Source organism: Phaenicophaeus curvirostris, chromosome 17 (assembly GCF_032191515.1).
Source record: "Phaenicophaeus curvirostris isolate KB17595 chromosome 17, BPBGC_Pcur_1.0, whole genome shotgun sequence".
Classification (NCBI taxonomy): Eukaryota; Metazoa; Chordata; class Aves; order Cuculiformes; family Cuculidae; genus Phaenicophaeus; species Phaenicophaeus curvirostris.
The window spans coordinates 13,189,346-13,201,428 of NC_091408.1; the positions used below are offsets into that span (position 1 = coordinate 13,189,346).

Sequence of the window (12,083 nt, forward strand, 5' to 3'; positions counted from 1 at the left end):
AGGTTTGACATTATTCCACCAATGTGATAACAGAAGAAAGGAGAGGAGGCTCTTTTTCTTTTTTTTATATAAAAAAGGTATCATGTACAAGGAAATAACTAACAGCTTACTGTAGGTCAAGCCTTGCACTTAGAAGAGAAAGTTTTTATGTTTCCACTATGGTCAGTTTATTTCAGCATGTTTAGCTGTTAAACTCAGATTAAGATTTAAATGTCGATTGACTTTTTTTATAGTACAGGTTGCATCTCCAGTAGAATTAAATCATGAAGAACAGTCTAGGACATGATTTGCATAGCTACATTTAAGATAAAAAAGTAATGCTGATTAATCTAATATATACATATAAAAACATATATATAAAATAAATTCAGCATGAGAAATTTAAATGAATGTTTCTTCATGATTTGTCCCAATATATACTTTCTTCCGATGTCAGGAAAACATCAAAATGGAGGAAGCTAACGTTGCAAGTGCACATGAAGACATCCTGCACAGAATGCTCTTTTGCTAGAAGTGTCATGTAGTTCTTAAAGAAAGAAGAAAAACATAACAGGGAGCATTTTCTATTCTGTTCATGTAGTAATTTTCAGTGAGAAGAAAACTTGTTAGAGAGGCGTCTTTTTTTCTTCTTTTCTTTTTTGACAAGTCTGGGTATGAATTGGGAATAAATTACTCAACATAACTGTGTAGTGGAAACCTAAAGGAACAGCTTCCCACTAGAGGTGGTATTTGACTATTTAATTGCCCTGATAGGATGATGGAATAGTTCAACTGCACAGAGATGAGCTCTTGATTCAGTCTTATAATTATCAGATTCAAGCTTGTCAGAATTGCAACTTAAAAAGAGGAGAGCTAAAATCAATAATTCCTGAAGCAGGCTCAACAATACTTCTGAAGTAAACTGGCATTATCTTTTTGCTTCAAGTTACCACACATTTTGTCAAGACACTGAACTTACGAGATTGCTCTCTCTCCCAATAAAAACTAAGGAAAATATCTTTTTACTGCCTGAATCTGATAGGAAAATTTGCGGGGGAAAAATTTACCAACTGTGCTGTCAGTCTGGAGTTTGCCTAACAATGTGTATGAGGCCAAGCACATCTGCACTTCTGTTGCAGATGCTGTGTCTCTTAAAAGTCATTCTGGTTTGCCTTTTTTTCTTCCCTCATGCCCCCCAACTCACTGGCACTCTCAGGGAATAAATCAGATCCATTTCTGGTCAACTGTTCCATGAGTAGTCCTGAAGGGAACAAGTAATTGGTGAGGAGGAGGTGAGAGTTACTTAACTTTTACTTCTCTGAGTCACTGGCTAGGTTGCGGCTGTGTGCTGTGTCAGTATACCTCAACTATCGAACACACAAAATTTGTTTAGCCTGCCACATTGCTAAGTTTGGAAATGTCACAGTCTGTACTAATTGTTCTTTCTAGAGCGTTGTTGCTGTGATCCTGCCCTCTGAGCACTGGCATTTTAGAATGGAAATACACATTTGCTATCTTTCCATCACTTAACTTTCGTAATTCTTACAATGCTTATGTGTGGAAGAAAAGCGTGCTGGAAATGCAACATCTGATTAGTTATTAGAAACAGAAACAGGAAGTTCATTAAACACATCATGTAATACATTGCGATCTTCTGAGATTAACAAGAACAAACATTCAGCAGTCTCAAAAAACTTTTTTCCTAGAAAGCACTTGGTACCAAGCAGTGCCCTAGTCTGACAGGTATGAATTAAACCTGGTTATTAATTTTCAGTACTGATGGCAAAAAAATTAACTGAGCGTGTCACTTATTCATTAATCATTTCAGAATTAAATAACCAAATACATCTCTTAGATTGCTTTTTGAAAGGATGTAAAAATAAATGAAAGTCTATTCTAACAACATTATAAGGAAGTGGATGTTGAATCAAAAATAGTGACAACCCCAGTAAATCAAAATGATTCTTATATCTCAGGTTTGTATTGTTAATTCAACAGGATTGATAAAATTACATTCTGTCCTTTAAAAAATAAATAGACAAAGCATAAAACCTGTCAATTTGAGGGAAGAAAACCTTAATTACTAACGCTTGCAAAAAGAAATATTTTATTTGTGTCTTCACTAGCTGTGAAGCATGGACATAAAATGTTGAAAGACATTTCCAGTAATAAAAGGTGATTTCAGATTCACTGTAACCTCACTAAAAAACCTTACCGCTAAGAAGAAATTACCTCCAGAATTGCAGCAGACATCCCCTCAGAAATGGAGCTGTTCACCACAGCAAAGCACTTTTTTGTAGCAGCATGAAGATCATCTTGTGACATCTCCTGTAATAAATGTACTCCAGGGGCCCTAGAAGTAAAATGCAGGTGAACAGGACACCTCCTAAGAATGTGCTCTAACAATGCTTCCCAAAACTTAGGGCAATGATGTCAGAGCAATATATAGTCAGAGAGTGATTTTGACACTAAAAATCACGTGCCCATGGGCAACACTTAACCAGGGTTTCGTGTTAGCTTTCTATACGGTTATAAACTCGATATACTTTATGCTGTTGCCTGCCACTTCATTGTCTGTTGTTGGGAAGTTTTATATTTGATCATTTAACACCATGCTCTGTTAATGATAATCAATCTCATAAATGAAGGAGAGAAGTTCCATGGATAAGGGTGCAATTTTCCCTTAAAAGATTTGTGTAGAATCATAGAATCACAGAATAGTTTGGGTTGGAAGGGACCTTAAAGATCATCCAGTTCCACCCCCTGCCATAGGCAGGGACACCTCCCACTGGATCAGGCTGCCCAAGGCCCATCCAATCTGGCCTTCATGGGGCAGCCACAGCTTCCCTGGGCAACCTGGGCCAGGGCCTCATCACCCTCCTCGTGAAGAAATTCCTCCTTATGTCTAGTCTAAATCTGCCCTTCTCCAGATTATACCCATTGCCCCAGTCCTATCACTACAAGCCTTTGTAAACAGTCCCTCCCCAGCTTTCTTGTAGCCCCTTCGGGTACTGGGAGGTCACTATAAGATCTCCTCAGAGCCTTCTCTTCTCCAGGCTGAACAACCTCAACTCTCTCAGCCTGTCCTCAGATGGGAGGTGCTCCAGCCCTCAGATCATCTTTGTGTAAAACACTAGCCCCTTGTGTGAGAATGTTTCATGCCTAACAATCAGCTCGTTTGTCTGTTAGTCATACAGAGTTGTACACGGCTGTTCATTTGTATATTCAAGTGAACATTTACCCACGATTCAAAAAAGCTAGTCCGCGAAATGCTTTCACTTGGAGCAGATAAAAGACTTCTTACCTTTTAACTTTTTCCTTAACTTCACTTGTAAAAAGTGGATCAACCTAGAAAGGAATACACACAGAGGTGCACGGCATTACTTTAGAACTACAGCATATGTTTTAAATACCCAGAAAAGAAATATACATTTTAGCACATCTTTTAGTAAAATATTTAAATGTATGACTGTGCTGAGCTTTCAAACCATATCCCAGACGCTTAACTAGGTAGTTACATTTGACTCTTCAGACAAATGCCCTCGTGAATGATTGACACTTCGTCTATCAAGCTAGGGATGGAACGCAGAGTACTGCACAGCGTGACTTGACTGCTCCACTCTAAGCCCTTAAGTGACTGCTCTAATGCAGTGTAACTCTGGGCTACTGTCAGAAGGGGAGGTTCCATTTGTTCTCCCCTGACATCCCTCTGGCTGCAGGTTCTAATTAGAGCTAGATCTATTTAACATGAATGACTGTTTTCAGATGACTCTGCTAAGGCTAACAGGATTTCAATGACCGCTTTGACAACTTACTGTCCAAGTGAGGAGCAATGCATTCACCTGCCAAGCAATTGTCCCTTTATGTATCGAGTAACCAATGTGAGGAAGCAAAGGAACTTTTCAGGGTTTAGTTAACACAGGAAGCAATCCACATGTAAACCGAGACAGTCAAATAGATGCCACAGACTGGCAGAAACATCTGAAAACCAGTAAGCACAAAAATCTAAAATACAATCTAACATTAAGGCATGTAGTGTTATTAAAAAGATGTCCAAGCTGGGCAATTAACTCCAGCAGGTTTATTTACAAACCCTAAATATGCCTGCTATTTTCATTTAACATGATTAAAATAAATAAACAGAATTTGGAAATCCTTAACTAGACATGAAGAACAGAACTAGACTTCTTCTATTAGTGCAGATTGACTATACTAGACTAATTTATGATAGCTTGCACAGCATGCATCACTTGCAATTACTGGGAACAAAAAGCTTACTTTTTTTAAGGCATGTTAATATTTTTGTTTAGGTTTTTTTGTTAACAATTTGAGATAGACAACACTAACAAAGCATTTCTGAAAACTCTTTTGGAAGAGTCTGTATTTATAACTATGATTGTGTACTTTGAACACGAATAATTATTTCATGAAAACAGGGCTTCGTAAATTAAAAAATTAAAATTGTAAATTAAAAGATTCAAGCGAATCACTCTTGCACTAAGGAATGAAATCCTACTGAATGCAAGAAATGAAAGGCTCGGATAAATGCTTAAAGAAGTATTTTTTGTAACAGCAGGGGGGAAATCAAAATCAAGTGCCCCTTCCTGAAGCCCTACCTGATCCTGGTGACAGAGTATGATACAGATCCACACACTGAACCAGTATGTCACGTCACAGATTCTTGGATATTTCATACAATTGCTATTTGTATTGAAATATCTCTACAGCTATTTCCCTGAAGTACTATTTTGATGCCGAGCTCCTCTCACGAGGAACTATACTCTGTTTGCATTAAAATCAATGGAGTACTTGCAAGTGATTTAATGAGTAGTGGGATATGGTCTTCTCCTCTTCTCTCTTTAGAAGCGTAAGAAAAACTACAGTCTGTGACTCATAAAATTTGTAAGACATTAATATCTATCCCATCTACTTCTGCAGAAGTCAAGAAATTGGTATCTGCCTCATAAACAGAAGAATCCTTTAAGCTGCTTTCTTCAGCTGGTAGATATTCCAAGAAGCCTGGCCTGAATATGAGAATTCAGTTAAAATATTACTTTCAGGATGGGTGTAGCAGTGACTTAGAGAAGTGATCCCCCTGAGCTACATTTAGGAACTTGAGGGGGCACAGTTATCTAACCACAGGCTCAATATAACAGAAATTAGATACAACATAAGCTGTTCAGTAAGTGGGAAATGCACGTAAAAGATGTCAATGCTTCCAAAGCCAACTGACTGTGGCAGGATGCCTAGGAACTTAGCACAGACTCAAAAAAAGCTCATGAAAAGAAAAGAACGTTACTTCTACCCAAAACATCTCTATGATCCAGTTCTTCTGCAGGTAGAGTGTTTTCTAGCACATTTTATGTTGTTACCTATCAACATAGTAGGCGAATACGATCATCAGTTACCTATCAACTGTTATTAAATAAATCCACCCAGAGGAAAAGCCTTCAGAGAGCTGCCACTGTCATCAACAGAGCACAGATCAGAGTAAAGCCCCTTGTACGGTATGAGTAGTTTCCATCAGAACAGATGGGACAAGATGACACACAGAAAGGGGAGTGGGCATATAGCAAGAATCCAACCCTACCAGGACCAGACAAGCTATTAAACTCTGCTTACAGGCAAAGAAACATCTGAGACATGTTTGACAATGCATAAAGTCACAGATGAAATGCTGCACAAAGGTGAAGGTGTCTGCTAAGCACGGGGCCTCCCATGATCAAAACGTAGGAAATCTATAAACACATTCTATTAAATTGCTGTCATAGAAAAATTAACTCAGATAGAAGCAATGGTTCAGAAACATCTTCATTATAATGCTGGGACTACTGTGGCCCTCTGGACTTTGTAGGGGAAAACAGGTCTTAGTACATTCAGAGTCCTTTCAGAAGATCCCCCAGAGTGTGAAATGCTGTATCTGCGAGCATAGTCAATACAGATAGGAAGAATTTGCTCAACTGCTTAGGGTTGGGAGTTTTGACAGCATCACTGCAGAAGGGTTCACCTTTATTCATAGCAGCAGGTGACCCCACATTACAGTTTTTATCCAGTCGATTGTTGAATAGGCTCAGCAAGAACAAGCTTCCCCTACAACTGAAAACACAAGTGGTGTCTGCAATGCAACACAATCTGCCTGCAGCAAATGCACCAGAAATAGAAGATCCCTGCGAACATAGTAAATTCAGCCATACTACATCATCCTTTTCACATACTAAATGCTTAAGGAAATTGAATTTCTTCTGGCTTAACACGTCTACTACTGCAATTTGGGCCAATTAATAACTTGCAAAAATATAGTTTTAATTCAGCTGAAGCTATTTGGCAAAAAATAAATAAACAAAACTTCAGGTCTAAAAAGAAAACATAGAACCTTTTTAAGAAATACTAGAACAGCTCATTTCACTATTTCTAACAAAAGTTTCATTTTCAGGGAGGTTTCCTTGAAAAAGGAGCAAACAAAAGGGTTAGAAGAGCTTTTAGCTTAGTAGTAGCAGTAGCTCTTTCTTTCTAAAATCTGTTTCAGGAGGATCGTACTTATTCAGGATGTAGCTGATAGAATTTCTTACTTCTCAGCAGGCTGAAGAATTTGAAATTATATTTTTGTTTCCTATCTGATTTTCCTAATTATTGTGCTCTAGGATATTCTGGAGCAGGGTATTAGACTTAACTGTAAATTAAAAAAATTTATTCAGCTAGAACTGTCTCAGTAGTCATGGAAAGAAGTTGGGCAGAGGAAAAATAGCTGTCAATGGAAAACAGTGTCATTACAAACACAGCAATATTCTGCACTGTCTAGAAGAACAGTTGAGAATCATGCAGAGAGTACAAAGTCAGCTTCAAGTGGTCACCTGACAGCTAAAAGCAAGTCTTGTGGCCTTAACTTTTTAAAGGTTTCATAAGCTTTGATTCCTGGAATATAGGCCTGCTAAAAATCAGCTATTGTTTCAAATTTCCTCATAGAAATGAACAAAATTTCATTATATAAAGGAACAGTTTTCCAGGAAAACTGGAAGAGGAGATAAATGCTAAAAATCTTGCATTATACAGGACTCAGTCCTGCACCATTACTTAGATTGCACCGTTTCAGACAATCATGCATAGCAAATGCAGGGAAAACGTTATAATTTTACAGGAGCAAAGAAGGAAATGGTAGGTGGGCCTTTGTTCTTCACAGTCTTAATTAATACAACCTTAGTGTGTGGGGTTTTTTAATATTCACAATAAACATGACACACTTCACAGAGAATGACACTGATTTTCTTCAGATTTGGTGGTTAGAGACATAATGTCAGTAAGGAAAGTACAGCTAAATACAAACAGAGCTGAGATTTATTGTCATCCTTCAGCAATATTTTAGTACTATGGGAGAAATAGATGTTTAAATATTTTAAGGAGGTTCGGTCCTTGATCCCACCTAAGCAGTGCCACGGGGTTATTTCTGGTAGCTTACTTTAAAGATGTTAGCTTATGAAAAAGTGAAGCAAATTTAAAGAGACGACTAAAATGTTTAAAATCCTCACTGGAGGCAGCAAGAGCATCTTTTGATTCTGAAGCACAGCTTCATTACACCTGCTCTAGATTTGCCTTCCACACCAGTTCACTTCCACATCATTTTGTGAATTAGCGTGGAAAAAAAACGCAGATAAAATGAAAATGTAAAAATAGCTTTTAAAAATAAAATTCTATGTCCCAAAACTTACAAAGAACAAAACTGAATAAGAAAATTGAAAAACAGTTCTTATTTGCTCATTCAGATTCCATTTATTTTCATATAAAACAGACTGTCTGCAAGTTTTCGGGCAGTGAAAGATGAATCAGAGATGAGAATTAGAGGGACATGAATGTATTACCCAGATGAAACAAACCTGCAACAGTTAGAAGTCCTCTGACTTAGTTCCAGCTTGGAAAGAATTATTGCAGTATCTCAGCTGTGAGTAAACTTAAGTATTTAAGAATAAACACACAAATAAAATAAAAAATTCCAACAACAACTTACTGCAGGTCCAATTATGCCCAGATGGACGCTGGGATCCTTTCTGTGCCAATCTAAAACAGAAGAACATCTTTTTTATTAATCAAAATGATTTTTAACTTTACTCTTTCTCTGAAATCAATGCAAATAGGTGTGTGAATAAGGAATTATGCAAACATTTTGTAACTATTTAAAAGCCTGAACGACTACCAAATTTCATGCTCAATCCTTACATTGCTTCTCAGAATTCAAATCATTAGCATATCTGAAAGTAAGTATTTAGCATTCCTGCTTCATGTAATCTGTTATGACTCAAAAGTTATTTAACTAAGCTCAGATATGCATTTTGAATCACCTCAAGAGAAGAGCGCTCTATAGAATGCAGTCACTCTGGTCACTAAGACAAAATTACTCAAATTCTTCCTCCTATGTAAAGAAATGTATGGAAGCAACTGCAACCAAAAGTAAACTGAAGAGTGGAGGCTTGATTTCCAACTTGGGATATCTGAAACCCATTACATACACACACAGAATCCGCTAAAACATTCACCTACGCGGCTACAAGAAAACTTCAGCCTAATTTGCAGTGCTGAGCCATGACAAAGGGTGGTAAAATTCCCTTGTAACTTCAATGACTTTAATAAGCACACATGCAAATCAGCGTAACAACTACAGGACAGTAAGATAAAAAAAATATTTTAAAGCAGGTGAGCTCTTTTCTTTTTGTCTTCCACTAATATTGTATGTAACAGCAAAATAGTCTTCCCAGCATATAAAATCATCAAATATTGCTTTGATTTTAATGCTCTGTTATTCCCAGCAGGCTGGATAAGACAAAGTATAGAAATAATGTGTTGAAGAAATCAATGGTTACATGAGCCTTTTTTTTTAAAAAATGTAAATATATCATGAAGTTTTCTGCAATGAATAAAACTGATTATGCCAAGCTTACAAACATTAAAAGAAATGCATCTGAATCCAGGGACAAAACAAAGACATTCAAAGAGCAGGTACCAACCTGAAAATACATCTACTAAATACAGAGGATCTTTGACTCTTCGCAGTCCGCATATCAAAAGAAAAATGTGTAAACTGTCTGTATCTGTCGGAATGTCTGAAACAAATAATTTGTAAAATCTGAATGCAGATAAAAAACTGAATACTCTAAATTGTTCAATGAATGAACACATACAGTAGTAAAAGCAGTAACAGTGTGGATTCTGAAACTTTCAACTATTGTCCCCTCTGTTCCTTGCTTTCCCATCAATCCGCAAGGCAAGTCGGTGGAGAACGTGATCACACGCATCATTTAATAGGCCACAGGAATTTATTTCCAGAGACAGTGAATGTGCAGGATTTGGCCAAATGGCCAGTGGTCGGTATTTCTGAACACCAGACCCAGCTTTGACTGAGTGGGCAGTGTTTCCCTGCCCATGGCAGCGGGTTTGGAACTGGATGATCTTTAAGGTCCCTTCCAACCCAAACTATTCTATGATTCTACATAAATTAGTGTGTTTCTCCGTTTTCCCACCATAAGCAAAAAAGTTGCATCCACCTAATAACTCAACACCTGCTTCAAGAATATTGTGAGGTTTACTTAATCAAAGGATGTAGGAATTACACCTTGATCTGACAGCTTTTGTCATAAAAGAGCAGGTAAGTGTCCCGTAGTTATCTATTCCCACCATGCCAGCACTGCTACAGAATAATTAACTCAAAGTGAAATAACTGCAACACATTTTTTATTTAAAACTTATTGCCAAGAAACAGGAATGAAAAACAATCTAGGAAAAAAATCTTGACATGAGAGTTTTTAACACTGAAAATGTCTCTTGCAGCAATAACCCCTAAAAAACAATCCTGTAGGCTATGTTAAAAAAAAAAAAAAAGAATATCTGATGTATGATATTGCAGTTGTCAGTGACTCCATGACAGCCAAAATTAATTCAGAACATACTTCTAGAGAGGGGTCATTATGTGATGAACTTCAGTAAAATGTCTTTATGATGAAAGAACATAATTCACAAATTGCTAAATGAACACCTTTAACAACAACATAACTTAATAAACACTAGAGGGGTTGAAATGGTCATGTTTGATTTACTTTGCTGAACAAATCAGTTTGCTGTCCTTCAGCTCACCTATTTATTGAGCTGGTGGCAAGGAGGGATGACATAGAATCATAGAATCACCAGGTTGGAAGAGACCCAACGGATCATTGAGTCCAACCATTCCTATCAAACCATGCCCCTTAGCACATCGTCCACCCATGCCTTAAACACCTCCAGGGAAGGTGAATCAACCACCTCCCTGGGCAGCCTCTGCCAGTGCCCAATGACTCTTTCTGAGAAAAATCTTTTCCTAATGTCCAGCCTAAACCTCCCCTGGTGGAGCTTGAAGCCATTCCCTCTCATCCTGTCCCCTGTCACTTGGGAGAACAGGCCATGACCCCTCCTCTCTACAACGTCCTTTCAGGTAGTTATAGAGAGCAATGAGGTCTCCCCTCAGCCTCCTCTTCTCCAGGCTAAACACCCCCAGCTCTCTCAGCCGTTCCTCATAAGGCCTGTTCTCCAGCCCCTTCCCCAGCTTCGTTGCTCTTCTCTGGACTCACTCCAGAGCCTCAACATCCTTCTTGTGGTGAGGGGCCCAGAACTGAACACAGGATTCAAGGAGCGGTCTCACCAGTGCAGAATACAGAGGGAGAATAACCTCCCTGGACCTGCTGGTCACACCATTTCTGATACATGTATTATCTAACGCTAGGCTGTGCAACGAGGAGCATCAAACTGCTGTTCTTCAGCAGCAGGCTGTTGGTGGGACATCAGTGCACGGGTCCCACGCCAGGGCTATGTCCAATAGCTCCCAGGAGGGCTGTGCTGCATGGTCAGAAGGACTCCATGGGATTTATCACTATCAGAGAAGCAGGACGGCTGTGGTGGCACGGTGATCTGCTGCCGCCAAACGCTGCAGAGCTCCCTCCTCTGAGGCCTCCACCTGCCACTCTCCACCAGCAGCAGGAACAACTCAGCTGTTTCTACAGCATCACTAAATTGCTGCAATCTGTAATTTAAGATCGCCCAGATTTTGTACCAGCTGAAAATTCTTCACAGTGTTGTACAGCTTAACTGCATGGTCTGCTCCAGGCCCTGCAAGAAAGATGCCAGCAACACCTCCCCTCATGTCAAGGAACTGGACTAACATGAGCTTTGCTTCAAACCTCTGTTTTATAGGAGGGAAAGAATCAAAAGAGTGGCAACCCATTACACACTCAAGGACTATTGCTTTTAAAAACAAAATCCAGTTCAGGGACTTCTAAATGCTCCCTGTCACAGGGTTCATTATCAAGTCTGTTTCATTAAACTTAAACAGCTTGAGCTGTCAAGAATAGCTGCGGCCAACATGGTAAGTAATATTTCACTAGATATTGGACCCAGAAATAATTTGTAATTTATGATGCACAAACATTTGGATTGAAAAAGCCATTCTTCTGGTGCCATGGGCCATTAATGTGGTTTAGTTTTAAGACATGCAGCAGTGATTTCAATTCATGACATAAACTCATCTAAAACAAATTACTAGAAAGCGTCAGCAAAATTCAGGTTGCATTTTAACTAACCATATGGCAGAAATATTAATTTTAAATAACTCTCACCTATCAAAGTTCGGCTTTGGCTATTTTGAACAAACTTAAAGTTGGTGCTGAAAGCTCAGTCAGAGAGCAGTGGGAAATCAGGACTCCCTGTTCTCATGCAGAGATTACAGAATTATTCCACTCTTGATGTGACAGTAGCCTAATCAACATTAACTATGCTTGGAATAACTGCTTCTTTTTATCTCTTAACATCTTCTTGTTTCTATCTTAGAGCTTTCAGTCTCTTCATTTTTAGATAAGGGTTTAAAATGCTCTGACAATGAAGAGCTCTAACAACCAAATCTGTGCAGTCCAGGCAGCCGTTCTGCCTGTACGAAAACCTTAACCCAAAAGAGAAACAGGAAACTGTCCCTACAGACAGTAATTGTACTTTGTAATTTGGATTTTTCCATTCATTTCCTGTAGCATTTAATGGTAGTCTTCCCACGAATCTCATCAATAGTTTAATTATTTCACTAGTGAAATTACCTAGAATAG

The 12,083-nt window shown here is 38.4% G+C and overlaps 1 protein-coding gene across 1 annotated transcript in view; it reads right to left on the bottom strand.

The window, feature by feature from the left end:
• The window catches only part of GLT1D1 (glycosyltransferase 1 domain containing 1), a 55,618-nt gene that overhangs the window by 14,978 nt on the left and 28,557 nt on the right, over positions 1 to 12,083 (bottom strand). The window contains exons 7-10 of the mRNA XM_069871356.1: positions 8,973 to 9,068; positions 7,979 to 8,028; positions 3,284 to 3,327; positions 2,212 to 2,332 (exon numbers count right to left, since the gene is read on the bottom strand). Of these exons, the coding sequence (XP_069727457.1) occupies positions 2,212 to 2,332; positions 3,284 to 3,327; positions 7,979 to 8,028; positions 8,973 to 9,068 (311 nt within the window). The remainder of the gene's footprint in view (positions 1 to 2,211; positions 2,333 to 3,283; positions 3,328 to 7,978; positions 8,029 to 8,972; positions 9,069 to 12,083) is intronic.